We start from the raw sequence: 19,772 nt of genomic DNA on the forward strand, positions 1-19,772 counted from the left end.
GTGCTTGGGTCCCTACTACCCACTTGGGAAACCTAAATGAAGTTTATGGCTCTTGAAATCAGCCCAGCTTGTCACTGCCAACCTGGGAGTGAATTAATGGATGAAAAATCTTTCTCTCTTTCTCTGTAACCATGGCTTTTGCATAAATAAATAATTCCTAAAAATAAATTAACACGTTATGTAAAATGCAGTACAGGATTTCAAGACACGAAGGCTGGTGCTGTGGCCTATTGGGTAAAGCCGCCACCTGTGATGCCAGCATCCCATGTGGGTATTGGTTTGAGTTCCTGGCTGCTCCCACTACTGATCCAGTTCCCTGCTGGGAGTGCAACAGAGGATGACCCAGGTCTTTGGGCCCCTGCACACACATGGGAGACCAGGAAGAAACTCCTGGCTCTTGGGTTTGGACCAGCTCAGCTCTGACTGTTGTGGCCATTTAGGAAGTAGACCAATGGATGGATGATCTTGCTGTCTCTCTTTCACATGCTCTCTCTGCAGTTCCTTCAAATAAATGAATAAATCTTTTTTAAAAAAATAATTTTAATTATTTGTATTAATTAATTCTAATTAATTAAATTAATTAATTAGTGAATATCATTATCCTCCTTAACTCTTTACTCTATTTTGAATGTTTTGTCTTAGTTCTTAGATCTTGATTTTTTCAACAAATCACAGAATTAATAGATATTCTTCATACATTTAGGATAGATACTTAATATCTCTCTTTAGTTTTCATGAAATTTTAAAACAAATGACTTAGCTTGCTGGAATTTTCATCATTCCAATAATTTATATTTTTTAGGATTTTATTTATTTATTTGAGAGTTACAGTCACAGACAGAGAGAGGGAGAGATGGAGAGAAAGGTCTTCCATCTGCTGGTTCACTCCCCAAATGGCAGCATCCAAAGCTGAGTCAATCCAAAGCCAGGATCCAGGAGCTTCTTCCGGGTCTGTCACATGGGTGCAGGGGCCCAAGCACCTGTGCCATCTCCCACTGCTTTCCCAGGCCATGAGCAGAGAGCTGGATCAGAAGAGGAGCAGCCAGGACACAAACTGATGCCCACAGGGGATGCCGGAGCTGCAGGGCGAGGCTTAGCCTGCAAAGCCAGAGTGTCAGCCCCTTGTATCTGTTCTTTTTTTTTTTTTTTTTTTTCCAAAGAAACATTTTAGTTAAGGAATACAAACATCATGTATTTCATAAGTACAACTTTAGGAATATAGTGATTCTTCCCACCAAACCCATCCTCCCACCCAATCTCCCACCCCTCCTTCTCCCTCTCCCATTCCTGGTCCCAGTCTCCACAAAGATCCATTTTCAATTAACTTTATACACAGAAGACAAACTCTATAATAAGTAAAGAGTTCAGCAATTTGCACAAAAAAGAAAAAAAAAAACTATTCCTCAACAGTGAAGACAAGGGCTGTTCAAAGTCATTGCTTCTTGAAATTAATTTCGTTTTTATTTTTTTTAAACTTGATTAACTTTAAAGAAGCACTCAAGAAGGATACATCTTTTGCGAGTGCTCAGATATAACTATAATTATGGGACATAAGAATATCCTCCATTTAATACATTAAAAGAAAGTAAGACCTTGAGAATGAATTTCATCATTAATTAAAGAAACACCTTATGCTACATAAGAAAATCCTCCACTTAACACCCTAAAACAAAACAAATCTTTGAGAACAAGTTTTACTGTTAATGCTCATACTACAACTCTTTGAGTCAGAGGTCCTGCATGGGAAGCTAGTGCAAAGTGATTCCTGTTCCTAACAATTAACATACTACGTATTCTTTCAGTAATCAACTAAGGCTATTTACATGAGCTGTCTAGTCTACAGAAGCCTTTTAAATCCACAAACTCCATCAGTATTTAGACAAGGCCATAAGCAAAGCGGAAGTTCTCTCCTCCCTTCAGAGCGAAGTACTTCCTTTTCTGATGACCACTTCTTTCCACTGGGATTTCACCCACTGAGGTCCTTAATGTAGGATATTTTTTGCCACAGTACCTTGGCTTTCCATGCTTGAAATGCTCTCATGGGCTTTTCGGTCAGACCAGAATACCATAAGGGCTGATTCTGAGGTCAGAGTGCTATTTAAAGCAATTGTCATTCTGAGTCTTCTGTGTGGACTACTTCCCATGTTGGAGCATTCACTCCTTTTTAATTCTGTCTATTATTATTTCCAGACCCTTAGTCTTATCTATATGATCACTTTACCACTTAATCCTATCCATATGATCACTTTAACACTTGTATTTTTATTACCCAGCTTAAGGGGTTTGGGAATCCCACTGTAAGTTTTTAAACAGTACCCTTAGAAGTAAGTCTGTAGGAATGTATGCAGAACTGTACAGCTTCACACTTCATAATTACAACTTCAGGAACATGGTGATTCTTCCCACCATGCCCGCCTTCCCACGAATATTCCCACCCCTTTCCTCCTCCCTCTTTTTTGCTAAGATCTATTTTCAACTGAGTTTATACACATTTGATTAACTCTATGTTAAATAAAGAATTCAACAAATAGTATGAAAAAAAATAAAACAACTGCTCCTCAACAGTCAAGACAAGGGCAGTTTAAGTCATTGCTTCCCAAAGTGTCAATTTCACTTGTACAGATTGCCTTTTTGGTGCTCTGTTATCACAGATCAGGGAGAACAGATGGTATTTGTCCTTTTGGGACTGGTTTATTTCACAAAGTATCATATTTTCCAGATCTGGATTTTAACATCATGTAATTATTTAACTGGAATATCTAGCATAGTTCTTCAAAACTTGGAATATATATGTATTATACATACTTATGGCTTCAAATATTTATATAATTTTCCTCCATAATTTTTTTTAATATTTATTATTTGAATGTCAGTATTACACAGAGAGAAGGAGAGGCAGAGAGAGAGAGAGAGAGAGAGAGAGAAGTCTTCCAGCCACTGGTTCACTCCCCAATTGGCTGCAATGGCCAGAGCTGTACTGATCTGAAGCCAGGAGCCAGGAGTTTCTTCTGGGTCTCCCACACAGATTCAGAGTCCCAAGGACTTGGAACATCTTCTACTGCTTTCCCAGGCCATAGCAGAGAACTGGATCAGAAATGGAGCAGCCAAGACTCGAACTGGCGCCCATATGGGATGCCGGCATTGCAGGCGGTGGCTTTACCCACTATGCCACAGAGCCGGCCCCTGTAATATATTTTTAAACAACTATTTTATGTATTATTTTACGAGCATTTACTAAACACTTATCCAAGAAAAACTGATGTATCTTCAAAGAAAAAGCAGGCAACTTCATAAAGTTGGGGCCAGCCTTCTGGTGCAGCTTGGTTAAGCAGTGGCATTCGATATCTGCACTAGTTTGAATCCCAGCTACTTCATTTCCGTACCAACATCCTCTTGCTAATGGGCCTGGAAAGACAGTGGAAGATGGCCCAAGTGTTTGCATCCCTGCATCCAATGGGAGACCCAGAAGAAGCTCCTGGATCCTGGCTTAAAACCTGGCCCAACCTCTGTTGTTGAGGTCATTTGGGAAGTGAACTTCAGATGGAAAATCTCTCTGTCTTTCCTTCCCCTCCCCACCCCCTCTCTGTAATTCTGCCTTTCAAATAAATAAATAAATCTTAATAAAATGATTAATAAAATTGAAGTAGACAGGCAAAGATCATAAAAATGAAGGGATAAATCAGATGCCTAAGACAACATGCAAGAGATTTTCACTAAGTAAGAACTTTGTTGATGAGCTTCCTTTGTTTAAGAAAAGTTGAATTTTATGAGTTTGAATTCAGAAGTAATAATGAGCTTTAATTGCTAAATGTATGTTTGGAGATTTTTGCTGTTATAATTCATGTCATCATACTCATCATTAAGGTAATAATACATTAATTAACTTATCCTTCTTTCAATGTACTTAGGGGTACATTTCAGTTATAAACCGGAAATCATGTGCATTCACCATGGTTGTTCTGGTAAGAGTTAAATGTTTTATGGCTATTTAAACATTGTGTCTGGGTGTTAAAAGTCTATAGAGTGAAATTTTTTAAGAAATTCATTTGTATGATAACTCTGTGTAACAAGCACTAGATCTAACTATCTATACCCCACTTTCCAGAGCTCAATATAAAGAGTGATATAGCAGTTAATGATATATGGGTGCTTGAAACATACTCCAAAACTAACCTACATTTTATATCAATCATTTTGACAGCTATTCCCTTCACTATCAATCAATTTTTACCAAAAATATTATTTCAATTTACAATATTTTACATAAGAAGAGAAATTATGTATAGAACTTTCTTTTCAGTAACAGTTTTCATCACCCCTAGCAGCAGGCGATGTATTTTTGTAGGTTAATAATTTGGATATCTATATCCAAAACATCTACTATATAAAGCTAAACAGGAAAATAGAGTAAATAAGCAACTACATTAAAGAGGAAATTTAGAAAATGACTTCAGTACTTGAGGCAACTCATAACTTACTCTTGCCCCTTCCAGAGCGAGTTTCCTACGGCTGTGATTTTACTTCATAACTCACTTCAGCAACATGATCAATGACCAGAATAAATATGAAAGTTGGGACATTCTGTTTCTCTCTTTGGAAATTTGGAATTGAGATTGAAACATCACTTTCTGTTTATGGCTGAGATATAAATAGAAATGACGCAGCCTTTGCTTATATGGTCAATCTGCAGAAAGGAAAAGTGAAATATGTACACAGAATATTGTAGAAAAGACTGAGTGATGCTGTCCAATGCCTAGATTTTAGGTTTGCTGCATCTCGCCTGAATTCTTTTTTATTGGAGTCTCAGACATACCCACACTCAGTCTGCAATGCCTTTAGTTTTATATTAGCTCAAAATAGTTTCTGTTACAGCAAGTTTTTCTCCACTCCTAAACATGCCTTTTGAGGGCCAGCACAGTGGTACAGCGGGTTAAGTCACTGTCTGCAACACGGTCGTCCCATAGGAGAGCTGGTTCGAGTCCCAGCTAGTCCACCTCTAATCCAGCTCCCTGCTAATGTTTGCAGAAAATCAGAGGAAGATGGCTCAAAAGTTTGGGACCCTGACACCCATGTTGGAGACCTGATGGAGTTTCAGGTGCCTGGCTTTGGCCTAGTCCAGCTCTGGCCACTGAGGTCATTTGGGGAGTGATGCAGTAGATGCAAGTCCTCTCCATCCCTGTAGCGCTGCCTTTCAAATAAATAAATAAATAAATAATATTTTCCAAAAATATATGTTTGTATTTGAGTATATGCATTTGGAATCCACTGATAAATTGACATTAGCTATAATTACTTTTTCACAGTGTTGGCTCTAGATATGCATATCTGCCATGTGCTTGTGTGACAGTTGATGTCCCTAATTAAACATCCTTTGTATATTTTAACTTTGAATAAAGATCAACATAATGGGATGTAATAGGAGGCTTTATCATATTAGAAACCTAGTCTATATCATTATTATCATTAAGAATATAATGATTCAATAAATGTTTATTAACCTAAATAATATGATTATAGGGTTATATCAATTTTATAATAACATTTTTCATTAATTAAAAATACTTAAAAAGCAGTTAATGATTCTAAAATTCTGTTAAATGATTATGCTAAATTCAATAGTTTCCTTTTGATTATCTCAAAGAATATTTACTAGAAAAAACACATATTCTTTTTTTCATCCTGAGTTAATTGCTCAGACACTAATATCAAGAGTTGTATTCTCTCTGGATAGTGTCAACAATTTGATCTGTGATCAAAACATGCCACATATTTCAATTTCTATATCATATAAGGACAATGCTGCATAAATATTTGCTCATATTCAGATTTTATATCAATTAATAAAACATTTTATGGCTGTATGAAGGCAAAGGTTTCTAAAAACGTTGACAGCTGATATGGACTGAGACATAGTTTTACACCTTTATATTATCTGGAGAGGAGTCAAGCAAACCAGAATTGGAACACTATCAAATCAAGGTTCATGCTGTGGCTGAACTGTGGATAAATGGAAACTATTTTTAGCAACAAAAATATGGCGCCTTAGATGAGCCCTTTCTTTAGAAATGGATGTTCTTCAGGTTCACACTGACTTTCACTCAGAATAGCACGATTTTTAAAACCTTGCAACACAGGTAATGGGGTAATGTGTACATTGGCTATTGCCTTTCAGAATCAGTAAACACTTTGGCTCCCCTAAAACCTCTGCAAAAGAAAACTTGGTGATTCTCTACATAAAATCTAAATAGGAAAAACAGAGAAGAAGAAAGCATCTACACATGACTGGGTATGCTAAAGATTCTAATATAACAATCCAGCTATGTGTTGCATAATAGGTATGGTTAAATTATTTTACAAAAATTCCTCACATCAATGTTAAAATGCTTAAAAATATTTTAAAATTATATATTATAATTTCCTTATTGACTAACTGTATTATTTATATATTTGCTGTCTCAGAGTCTATTTTATAGCTTATTTCATCCTTAATTTTCCTCATTACCTTCTACACATTTCTATATGGAATATTCCTTTATTCCCTCACTTACTCTTATTCCTGTTATACAATCTGTACTACATCTATCTCTGCATTTTCTGTCATTTGTATTCTTATGTTCAGCTAGGAATTCTTCTTGAAGCATATTTTTCTTTTCCTTATTTATTTTATTTTATTTCCAATCCTTTGTTGCATATTATTGTTTTCTCCTGTGTTTATGAATGCAGATAAAATTGTGACTTTTTTCTCCTTATGTTATAAAGGTTGCAAGCACAGGAACCAAAGAATTCTGACTTAGTTTTACACTAAATGGAAATATCTCATTAAAGTACCCACTTGAAATCCGAATGTATTGTTCTGTGATCCATGCCGAGGCACACCAGGATTTTCACAGGAGGTGCGGGTAGGTTCTAAAGAGGAGATTAAAAACATAATATCCCTTTAATTTTATCATAGCTCAATGCCTGTCAAAAATTTTTAAATCATCTGATATTTTTTGAAAGTACCCTTGGTAATAAGAAAGAATATAAATCTAATAGCATCTCTCCATGGGCAGAAGCCTATTATTCTTGAAGCAAGAATTCAGTAGATTATATTTGATATGAGTTACACAAGTCTTGAAATTTGAAACCTTTTACATAACATCTAATTAACCCTAGGTACACAAAGTTAAAGAAAAATAAAATGTATGAAAGAAATTCATAAGCGAAGACATTTGGCCAAGGATCTTGCTAAATTGTGATTTAATACAAGATAATATTCCCCTCAAAAACTCAGACTTTTCATGAGAAACAAGATTTAGTGATTTAGATTTCACTAACATTTGCAGGAAATCCAGATATAAGAATGGTAGGACTGATAGTCTGTTTATTTGTTTGTTATAGAGTTGGTTTATTTGTATGACAGTCTATTTGATCATTTATTAAATGAGGCATTTGATGCTAGGAATGTCCTTATAAACATTTTTAAACCAATGCATGTTTTCATGTATCCTTGAAGCCAGTTTCTATGTACATGAATATCTTATGTTAATTATTAAGATAGAAATAAATGACAGTTCTTAATAATGCCACCAATGCAAAGGCCTTTTTCTTTTCATTTTACTAATATGCAAAAAAATATTCTGAAGTGTTTCTTCTGGAAGTTAAAATGCTAAAAATAATGTCATATATTCTACCAATACTCATTTTCCAAACCTTCTAATTGCTTTTTTTTTCTTTGATTTCTTAATTAGCCAAGTAAGGTTGATGGTATAAAGAAACACCACTGAATGTCACTACTTTCTATTAATTCCAAACATACTGGGCATCATCAACCTTTCATTAACATTACCAATGCAGTGAGGTGATGAGCCACTCCAAGTGCCATCTGCTTGGCATATTCTGGTGCTTGATCCCACTAATATAAAGGGAGAATTGCAGTTGAATGAAACCTCTGACTGGTATATAAAGCTTTTGCCTTCTCGTTTTCCTTGGGCGGGTATACCTGGGTCACCACAAAACTTGGCTGAAAGTGAAAAGAAAGAAACAGCAAAGATTTAGGATTTAGCATTGTAAATAATTTAGAAAAACTGTGACAATGAATTCATATATTACACCAAAGTAACATATAACCCATGATAATCTATATCTTTAAATTTTATTGTTTTAGTTTGTAACTACAACATCTATTGAATAAAAAATCTGTAAATTGTTGAAAAATTAGCATGATACAGGTATTTTCCACTTTGCAGGCTACCTTCACAAATACATTTTAAAATATTTTGTTGCTTTATATCATTGAGAATCACACTATATAATATGTATTTATAATCTAGAAAGCTGAAATATACCCCTGACAAGGCATATGATTCACAGTGACTCCTTCAAGAAGAATCAACCCAGAGTGTTGCAAGTTGGACTCCTTAGATTACATTACCCTTTACACAAATCACAACAGAAGATTGTTTCCCTGTACTCTGAATACTCAGAGCATACATCCCAGTATCTCATTGCATTTCTCCTCACGATGTTGCCGAATGTATTATCAAGAGTAAAGACAGCCACCTGAGTCTAATTCTGTACAAAGCTAGGGCATCTCCATGTTTACAACAACCACTGAAGAGATCAGCTTGACAGGATTTCTAAATAAATTGTTTAAAAAATCCCATTCAATATATATTTATTAACTACTAAACACTATATTCTACATTGGTTTAGGCACTTGGACATATCAGTAAATAAGTGGAGTAGTATTCCTGCCTCTGTGGGATTTATAAGTTTGTGAGGAAAGCAAATAAGCAATTAACATAATAAATGAGCAAGAAAGATAGTATGTGGGGATGCAGTATACCCTGTGGACAAAATAGTTCATGGGAAGGAGATTAAGATCAATGGACTGAATGTGTGTGTGTGTGTGTGTGTGTGTGTGTAGCAAAGGTGTCTCCCATGGGGAAAATATTTGGAGGAAACAAAATGTTTAGCCAGGTTAATGTACCAAAGGAGAGCATTCAGGATAGAGGAAATAGAAGGAGTAATAAGGAGGCAAGTGTGACTGAGGCATGGAATGAGATCAAATGGTTTCAAGTCTAGCATACAACCTAAGCAAGTACATGTATAGCTAATGATCTCAAATTTTTTTATTATGGTAATATCAATATATATTCATCATTTCAAACATTTAAAATTCACTCAATTTTAAAATATGCTGATTCAGAACCTAAAAGCTTATTTCCCTCTAAAGCAAATAAACAGCAACGGCTGAATACTCTTAAGTGTAAGTGTCGTAAGATGGCTAAAGGTTGGGCAACTATAAAGTGAATCACCCATGGGGCTGGTTCTGTGCTGTAGTGGGTTAAGCAGCTGCCGGCTGCACCAGCATCCCATATGGGCACTGGTTCAAGTCCCACTGCTCCTCTTCCTACCCAAATCTCTGCTATGGCCTGGGAAGGCAGTGGAAGATGGCCCAAGTGCTTGGGCCCCTTTAACAAAGTAGGAGACCCAGAAGAAGCTCCTGGCTCCTGGTTCCTGGCTCCTGGCTTCTGATCAGTGCAGCTCCAGCCATTGTGGTCAATTGGAGAGTGAACCAGGGGATGGAAGGAAGGCTCTCTCTGCCTCTCCTTCTCCCTCTGTGTAACTCTGCCTTTCAAATAAATAAATAAATCCTTTTTTTTAAAATATTTATTTATTTATTTGAAAGGCAGAGAAGAGAGGGATGGAGGGAGGGAGGGAGGGAAGGAGGCAGGGAGGGGGAGAGAGAGGGAGAGAGAGAGACAGGTCTTCCATTCGCTGGCCCACTCCCCAGATGACTTCAATGGCCCGAGCTGCACTGATCCGAAGCCAGGAGCCAGGAGCTTCTTCCAAGTCTCCCACGTGGGTGCAGGGGCCCAAGGACTTGGGCCATCTTCTACTGCTTTCCCAGGCCATAGCAGAGAGCTGGATCAGAAGCAGAGCAGCCAGGACAAGAACTGGCACCCATAAGGGATACTGGCACTGCAGCATGTTGCTTTACCTGCTATGCCACAGCACTGGCCCTGAAATAAAAAAATCTTTAAAAAAAAAAAAAAGAAGAAATCAAGAATGCCCACACCAACTAGAATGTATGCTTACCCTAATTAACAGACTACCTTAGTCTCAGGCTCAGTGTGCAAAGTCCTTCCCAGAAATTCAAGACTCTAAGATAATCTTGAATTCCCAGACCTCTTTATAGTAATATATTTCTTTTTAAAATACAGTTAAAATAGTAAAATAAAATGGGTGGGGGAATAAACATAGGTTTATTATCTTTTAATTTTCACCACCTATTAGATATTGCAGTCTTGGTTCTAACTTAGTATACAGAATTTCTCGCTATATAACAAACCCTAGCGGCCAGGAGCTTGTCTTACTGATATTTGTATATTTACCACATTTTGAATTCAACAAATTCCTCAGTGGACATCTTCAAAGGATATTTCAGCTTGGAAAATTGTTTCTTTCACTGCTATTTCACAGACTACAGCTGAAGTGTTTCTCTTCTGTATTTATGCTAAGCCATTTACCTCAGAATCTTCTCTTTACTCAACATAGAAAAGAAAGGACAGAGATGCACCCAAATAAACTCCTTAGTCACTCTTGCTCCCAGCTCCTCTCATTCCTCTGTGTGTTGTTCATCTGTTTTCTATCTGTGGATTTTCATGTAGTAAATTAAATGACCTACTGATGTCAGAGTTAGAGACTTCTTTTTAAACGACTTCTGTTTCAAAATGATAAACTTCAATATGAAAGCACATATCTTAAACATAATTAAAGAGAAAAGAATTTCTCCCTAATAAAGTTTCTAAAATTAATAAATGTGGCTATTTGATAAAAAGAGCATTTTTCTCTTGCCCACCTTTTCTGAACTTGAATATATACTTTGCTTTAATATAACTGTGTTTAAGTGACACACACACAGACACCCATATGCAATATATATCTATAAGTATGTATGAATTAAATTGTTCGATTTTAATATTAATACAGTTCTGATATTAATATTGTTTTATATTTCTTCTGTACCTATGCAAAAATTTACTTAGGGCATATACCTAGGTATTAGATTTCTAAGCAATAAACTATGCATATATTTAAATTTACTAAATAATAGCAACTAGATTTTGCAAATAATTGTGTCAATTCATAACTTATGGAAGTTTATATTGCTCCAATCCTTACTAGACACTGATGTTATCTAACATTGTTTTTCACCCTAATATTTAGAAAATAGTTATGTCTTTTGCCCATTGTTACTGTTTTGTTTTGGGGTACTTAGGAACACTTTTTTCATTCTGGATATCATTGTTATTTTTCACATATTAACTATATACATTGTCCACATCTTTGACAGCTTTTTGGATAATGAGAAATTTAAAATTTTAACATTGCCAGTAATTTTTATTTTTTCAAGTTATGGGTTTGTATCTTTTGTATCTTGCTGAAGAAATTCTTTATTTCCCTGAAGCTACTTAGATGCACATTTACTATCTATGACTTTATTTTTAAGTCTTTGATAAATGTAAATCCAGCATTTATTTGCATTTAGTATGAGATAGAGATTGTGTATAAGTGTGGTGTTTTAACAAACTGCCTTGTAGCATTAATTGAAATGTCTATTCTTCCCTCTGATGACTTGTTCTATCATATGCCAAATATTTCTAGATAATTCTGTGCTCTCTACAACACTGATTTACTTTCTATTCCTTCTATACCTGCACCAATCTCATGCTGCCTTAACAACTACAGTGAGCGAAGTAAATATCTGCTAATGTCTGCTTCTACCAGGGATAGAGGCGCAAACCAAAAAAACTTTCAAGGAGTATATGTTTAAGTAGAGTCCAAATAAGCAAGATAAGTAAAATGTATATCATGCTGTAAAGAGAAAACATAATGGATGAAAGCAGACTATCAAGGAGAATAAATAAGGCTTGAAAGGGCAGTCTTACTTGTCAAAATAGGACATTTTAACTAAGGTGATCAGGGAAGACAAAGCAGAGAAGAGCTTTATGTGAAATGTTGAAGGAGTGAAAGAACATTTCCAGACAATGGACAGTGCATATAACTGATATGACGTAAAGGGACAGCTGAGCGCTCTAACAGTAAGGAGGTCTGTATGCCTACAGAGCAGTGGATGAAGAGAGAAGTAGCAGAACATGATACCATCAGAGAACTAGAAACGCATCCCATAGCCTGAATGAACTGAGGAGATCCTGGAGGGTTCTGAGCAGCTCAGGTGGCCCCGCCTCACTTCAAGACCAGGGAACAGGTGGAATGCTCCTTATCGCATGTCGGGAAGAAGAGGGGGACCAGCACAGGATAGCGCTGGACACTTCTCTACATAACTACTGTCCACAAAATGCACTACAATTATCTGTGTATAACAGAAATGTGAGTCACTTGCTGCATCCTACATACAGTAGGCTCTGTGGCAAAAATAATAATCGCTCATCTGTATGCTTACAACTGTAATTTTAGATACACAATCACAAAAATTATAATGACAAATGGCACTGTAAAAACTTGAATGAATATGTAGAAGTGACACGGATTTATCCTAGTAAGAAATTTTTGGGATAATTACAGAATATTTTGCTCAGACCAGCTGGATATAAATAAATTTCCATAAGCAAATTAGTCTAAGAGAATCTCTATTTTGAGAAATAATCATGAAAAATAAAAAAAAATGTAAACAAGGCAGTTTAGCCTAAAATTTGGATTCAGAGCAGAACTACCATGCCTGAAATGTATATGAAATGTAGCTATAATGTAAATACTGAGTTTTTCCTGACTCTTAACTAGGCATGGACGAGAGTTTAGCAATCTGATTTTAGATCTAGCAAAGTCTGAAAATTTTAAATAGGATTTGTTAATTAAAATATCATTTTTAATGTATGGAAATTATACTTACGTAAGCATTGTGGTACTTCACCACTCCAGGTACCATTCCCTACACAGGTCAAAACAGCAGGAAAGGACAGTTCATAGCCTGGAGAACAGATGTAGCTAATACTAAAGCCCCAGTCAAAATTTGTTCCTTCGAGCCTTCCATTAGAGATCTGTGGAGGAGTTGGGCAGGTAACAGCTGCAATTACATTAAAAGAGATTAGACACAGCTGTTTGAATGTCCTGAGTGTAAAAAATAATAAATATCATTAGAAGAAGCATATGTGCTAATTTAACCTTTGGAGGACAATACAGTTTGACATGTTTTATTCTCCTGGTAGAATTCCTGAAACATCCCTGGAATTAATCCCTCTACAATGTGACTTTTTCTTAACAAATATCCTTTTACAATACAGCAAGCTTTCTGGCATCTACAGGGAGGCAAATAGAGGGTAACCTTCTCTGGTACACTATAGCCAATTAATTATTGGATTTTTATAAAATTATTTCCAGTGATCTTTAGACTGACTGTAGGCCTAGGCTGTTGGGCTACATATCCTCTCAGCATTGTTAGCAAATAATTTCAAAGTAGTTCTGTGACATTTTTGAAAACACAGATCATGTGTCTGATTAAAATATCCAAATTGGTTCCCAGAACCACTTAGATTCATATACTAAAGCTAATTATATCTTTATCAATGAGTTTTTACCTTTTAAAACTTCATTTTGCTTTAATTGTTTGAAGTTGTCCTCAAATAAAGACAGGTTAGATAAGATGACAGAGATGAAATTAAAATCAGGAATACCAACTGTAAAATCTAAAATGAGGAATGAGGGGACAGTGTTGTGGCCCAGCAAGTTAACCTGCTGCTTACAACACTGGTGTCCTGTATCTTAGGGTCAGTTCAAGCTCCAGCTGCTCCTCTTTCAATCCAGCACCCTGTTAAGGCACTTTGGAAGGCAGCAAAAGATGGCCCACGTACTTGGGTCCCTGCCACTTTTGTGGATGGAGTTCCTGGTTCCTGGATTTGGCCCGGCCTTGCCCTGGTTTGTCATGGCAATTTGCGGAGTCAACCAACAGATGATAAACCACTTTTTTGTGTCTCCCTCTCTCTTTCTGTTGTTCTACCTTTCAAATAAGTAAATAAACAAGCCTTTTAAAAAATGAAATAAAATAAGAAATTATTGTAATATGTTTTCTAGCAACATTTAGACTAAAGGACTCAGTTAAAATCATCCTTGAAATCATGTATAACAGAAACCCTAAAATATAAAAGTTCTGGTCATATATTTTCAAATATTTACACTATCTGCATATTTACAGCCATGTGAATTAGAAATTGTGTAAATAAGGAGAAAAAAAATTATTTTTGTTAGATTTTAAGTTAGGGAGATACTAAACTACAGACATTTAAAAATGGCTTAAAGAGCATTCTAAATTTAAAATAAAAATTACTATGAAGCAATATGTTTCCTGGCATTCCAATTTGAGTATTCTATAAGTAATCATAAAAATTGGAAACAAAAATATGAAAATATTCCAGTGAAACAATAGCATAAAGTAACAAATCTTTGCCTTCATTGATTAAGAGATTAATTCTAGAATGCACTATTTGAAGAAATAAGCAGTTCTATTCTTTAGAAAAATCAATAGTTCTATCATTCAGTCTGGCTGTTTTCAAAACATTCATCTTTCAGTATAAATAATAATGATGATTGAATATTAGAATACATAATATTTTTCCTTTGGATGTAAATCTCACTGTCATTATATTAATATATATTTTTGGCAAAATATAAATTTTAAGACCTATATATAACAACAGAGGTTTTAAAAAATTGAATCAGCTATTTTTCAGTACCAGAATAACAAATGAAACTAAGAATTACAAAATACTATTTAAATTACGTGGTAGACATTACTTTAAACTGTTGAAGAAATCAACATCATACCTCTACAAGTTGGCATCACTCCACTCCAGGTGCCATTAGTAGTACAAGTTCTGATTCTGGAGCCATTTAATTCCATTGTATAGCCCGGCTGGCACATGTAAGAAACATTTTGTCCAACCACATAATCATCTCCGTATCTCAGTCCATTGGCTGGTATACCTGGGTCTCCACAACTGATTACTATCAGTATTGGATTGGAAGAACAGATGGTTAATGTGGCATGGATTTAATGGAGAGGAGTAGTAAGCACATGGCATACTTAATATTAAGTAGAGAAAATTGGTTTTTATGTTCATTTTTAATCATAAAACATAAACTTATTTGAACAATATACTGCCAATTCCTGATTTTCATCAGATATGCTTATTACAGATTCTATACATGTAGTTCATAAAATGTTATTTAGACCATGAAAAGCTAGGTTAATATGAAATTATGTTGTAGGAGACTCTGTTGCAGTAACTTCTTACAATCCGTATTGTATGACCACTGAGAAACCATTAGATTTCTAATGCACTATTTAAAGTTTCTATTCCTACAAATGCACTTAAATCTCTCATTTGTCAGACTTGCTGAGCTAAGAGCATATCGTCTCTACAGCATCATCAACTGTGTATTAAAACAGAATTCTTTCTATCTCCTGAAAGAATATTTTTTATTGAATAAGTCAAAGAATGAATAGAGTATAAAATGTGAATTTATCACACAGTGCACAATAGATTATTTTTATTCCTAGGGCAAAGTGAAAATGTCACACAGTCGGTGGTAAAGAAATCAATTTCCCATTTGTACACTTACCAACCGAGGCAGAAGGGTAAATGTTAAGGAACTGAACCTCCACTCTAAGTGTATCTGCTACCTATATTGGTGTTGAGTGAGAAATCTCTCAAATCCTAATCCTTGCCCAGTATGCCATGTGTTCCCAATTTCGAAAAGGCACACTTAATGTTTGGTTCCGCCCAGTGACTGCATGAATAGGGTAGGCCAGGAAGGGCTAGGGACACGAGGCTCTTGAGAGCAAAAGGCCTAGATCTCAACTTAAGGATGTGCTTAGGAAGCACGACTGCACAGGAGAGGCTTTAAGCCCTCAGGACATGCTGCATTGATCGTCCCAGAGGCCTTTATCTACAAAAGACACGTTGAAAGGTAAAATTGTTATGAACTCTGTAACAGCTATCACAGAGCATTAAACTCTGCACAGGACGCTCTGTGCATAAGGCTTTATTAGTTGTACTGATCTCATGCCTATGATTACATACATAATACTATGATATTTTATAATGTCACTTAAAAACTTTCATAAAGACTTGAGAGCACTTAGAAAATACAACTAACACAATATGTAATTAAAAATAAATTTTAAAATATATTTAAGTCAATTAATTAAGATTATATACAGTGTTTATATATGTTAATCTATCTGTTTTGAAGGATAGGATTTATTTGTGTCACAAATTGACTAAAAGCTTTCTGAATCAAAAAAAATACAAGTTTTATCTTTTATTTCCTGAAATTAAAAAAAAAATCAGGTAGTATATTGGTCTTTTAGTCTATGGAATCTTTCGATTCATTAAAAGTAAATGATCGATCTCTGGCAATTCATGACAAGAGCCTAGGGTGATTACTGATGCCATAAACAAGAGTGTCAATTTGTTAAGTCAACAACAGGAGTCACTGTGCACTTACTCCTCATGTAGGATCTCTGTCCTTAGTGTGCTGTACATTGAGATTTAATGCTATAACTAGTACTCAAACAGTATTTTTCACTTTCTGTTTCTGTGTGGGAGCAAACTGTTGAAATCTTTACTTAATATATGCTAAACTGATCTTCTGTAGATAAAGAGAATCGAAAATGAATCTTGATGTGAATGGAAGGGGAGAGGGAGTTGGAAAGGGGAGGGTTGCGGGTGGGAGGGAAGTTATGGGGGGGGAGCCATTGTAATCCATAAGCTGTACTTTGGAAATTTATATTCATTAAATAAAAGTTAAAAAAATAAAAAGAAAAAGGTAATAAATCAATAAATAAAAATTAAAAAAAGATCGCCCCAAGGAAATCTGATTTATATTCTCACTCTGTCTCTGTCTCTGTTTCTGTCTCCATCTCTCTCTCTCTTCATCTTAACTCTCTTTCCCTCTCTCCCTCTCTAAAATTCATTCTTACCCATATTTTAGAGGTCCAGGGTCAAAGACAAAGAATGAATTAAGGCAAGAAAGACTCTAATGGAACTTCCATTATAGTGTATTTATTAATTTACCATTAAGAACTATGAATGCAAAGGTGTCTTTCATATTATTCTAAGCCTCTGTGTGTAGGAAACTTTAGGACCATTACTCATGACAGACCAATTACAGAATAATATTTGAAGCAGTCTACCTGATAGTTCTTGGCCCTCTTGAGAGTCTACTAAAATCAAACTCATTGACTATTTCAGACTCCCAATTAGGATTTTGTATAAAGGGTGATTTTTCTTCCTATGATTATTGATAAGGAAAAGATTTTCTTAAATGATACAACACAGTTGGATTGGAATCAAATACTACTATTCAAATTTGTGGTCATTGCAGTTCAAATATTATTCTTGTTTTCCAAATTTATACTCATATAAATGCATTTATTTCATTTTACTTTTTTATTTTACATTTTACTTTATGTATTTTTACATTTACATATTATTATATTTACATTTTATTTTATGATATATTGCATTCCCTTATAATACATTACATTCCTAATTAAGATGATAAAATGAAAGGTTATACCTACAAATTGTAATTTTTAGGCAGTGCTTTACAGACTGAATCTTGGCAAGAAAGAACAGTCAACCCATTTGTAAGCACAGGAGCTGAGAGGGAGCCACCGAAGGAGAGGACAGAGGGTTTATTTTACAGATGCACCAAGAAAGAGCTGTGCATATCACTGCAGCATCATGAATGAAATGCCTGACAACAAAAGCTTCTGAAGGATTTGTTTGGTGACTTCCTAATGAAGTAAAGGCCAAAGAGGCAGTTTCCAATAGCAACAGGCTTTGTAAACAGCACCTGCTCTGAACGTCAATTTATTCACTACCAGTTTCTTCTAAGCAACAAAAAGCAGCTTTGGGTCTTTTCAAGCAAAATCTTAGAATAGCAGCTCTTTAAGGCTTTACCCTAAAATTCAGAGGCATCAACACATGACAATAGGGTGCTGTGGTTTATTGCAAAAAAAAATCTTCTAAAATCACTAAATTTCCTAAACAAATACCACATATACAAGTGCACATGCATGATTGCATACCTCCCACCCCCACTAGAACTCCATAAAGAGAGGTATTGGTTCCTTTTCTCAGAGGCTGATATAGTACATAACTGATTATGAAAGTCTAAATATTTGTTTGAAGTATAAATAAATGAATGAGTATGCTAAAGAATGATTAAACTGTAAGCTCAAATTCCCCCAAAACATAAAGTATTTCAAAAGTTAACATTTGTTCTGTGGGAGGTTTCTGAGTCTATTATGTAACTGCTGCTAATTTGCCATCATTTACAATAAATCTAAGTAAATAACTTCTACATTAAAAATAAAACAATTGTAGTAATTTTAGGCTATCTGGAATTTAAGGCTACCTTTTCTTTTTACTACTCATATAAGCTTTACAAATGTGCATTTTAAACTAAGATAAGATAAAATAAGATCTCTGCATACATAATCTTTTAGCCAAATTCATTTTTGCTCAATATCTAATGAACACATTTTTGCATATTAGTATACATAAATATGTAAGATACTTTTAGTGGCATAATATTCTCTTATGTGGATATACATGTAATATAATTTATGGAACCAAATCCCTATGGACTGATGGCTAAATTACTCCATTGTTTTCCTGTTACAGACAATACAGCAAAACACAAACTTATGGAGGCTTCATACACGTTCTTTCCCAGATTTCTAGATTAAAGACCAGAACAGAATTTTACTGCGGCAAAATGATGTTTCAGAAAGATGGTCAAACCATTTAATCTCACAACACTTCTGATTTTACATTAATTTTCCAATCAAAACTGGCTTCACTTTTAGTTCCCAGGGAGGAAAGATTTCTCCCCGATAACCTTGCAATATTGACATTAGTGGCCAAACAATTCTTGGCTATGGTTGAGTAGTTATTGTATTGCAGGATGTTCAGTAATGTCCTTGGAATCTATCTTTTAACTTCAATAGCACTCCCCCTTCCCATCCTTGCACTATGATCACACAAAAATATCTCCAGACATTTCTAAATATCGCTCATAAAACAAAATCATCCCTCGCTGGAAACCACTACACTGACAGACAGGGCTCAGGCGAAAGCCCTGTATTCTTCTCCACCCAATCCTTTGCATTCTTTTCCCATCAGCCAGCAGGCAAAAAGGAAGCCCCAGAAAGTATGAAAAGCCGGTAAAAAGTTAGCTCAGCTCCACCCCCTTCATGGCCGTTATCTGGTTTACGCTCTATAAATTCAGTCTGTAACTAAATTCTTGATTTCTTCCACATCTCATCCTGTCCTGTTTGGATGCTGGCAGTTAGCCACTGCGAATTTATTTTTCCTTGAATACAATTTGTTTTGGCTGTGAGTTCCTATCCTGTCTCCTCTCTGTTCTGCCAATATTTTCCTTACAATAGCTCTCACTGCTTGAGGTAATGAAGATTCTTGTGTAGCTTCATTTGATGCAATTTCATACTGGAATATCCCCTGCTCGTTCTTGTGTGACACTAGCCCTATCTCCTTGACCTGTCCTTTACAACAAAAAAATCTTTGAGAATTCTCAGGTTTGTGACAAAAACTCTAGTAAGGGCCATTTCTGTGTTGCTTATTTAGAACAAAAAACTTTATTCATGGTTACTACAATGTGATTCAGTATGCTATCCCTGGGACAAATGAACAAGATGTGACAGACACACTTTCTTGTGCATTGCTCATGTTAGAAGC

The 19,772-nt window shown here is 35.4% G+C and overlaps 1 protein-coding gene across 3 annotated transcripts in view; it reads right to left on the minus strand.

Moving 5' to 3' along the window:
* Positions 1-19,772, minus strand: part of CSMD3 (CUB and Sushi multiple domains 3) — a 1,281,859-nt gene that overhangs the window by 21,231 nt on the left and 1,240,856 nt on the right. For all 3 annotated transcript variants that reach the window (XM_051844770.3, XM_051844772.3, XM_051844771.3), the window contains 4 exons: positions 14,827-15,006; positions 12,899-13,072; positions 7,829-8,002; positions 6,833-6,906 (listed from right to left, as the gene is read on the minus strand). In XM_051844770.3, coding sequence (XP_051700730.2) covers positions 6,833-6,906; positions 7,829-8,002; positions 12,899-13,072; positions 14,827-15,006 — 602 coding nt within the window. The remainder of the gene's footprint in view (positions 1-6,832; positions 6,907-7,828; positions 8,003-12,898; positions 13,073-14,826; positions 15,007-19,772) is intronic.

This window comes from Oryctolagus cuniculus, chromosome 6 (assembly GCF_051225735.1).
Source record: "Oryctolagus cuniculus isolate XC-2025 breed Fujian yellow rabbit chromosome 6, ASM5122573v1, whole genome shotgun sequence".
In the NCBI taxonomy this organism is placed as follows: Eukaryota; Metazoa; Chordata; class Mammalia; order Lagomorpha; family Leporidae; genus Oryctolagus; species Oryctolagus cuniculus.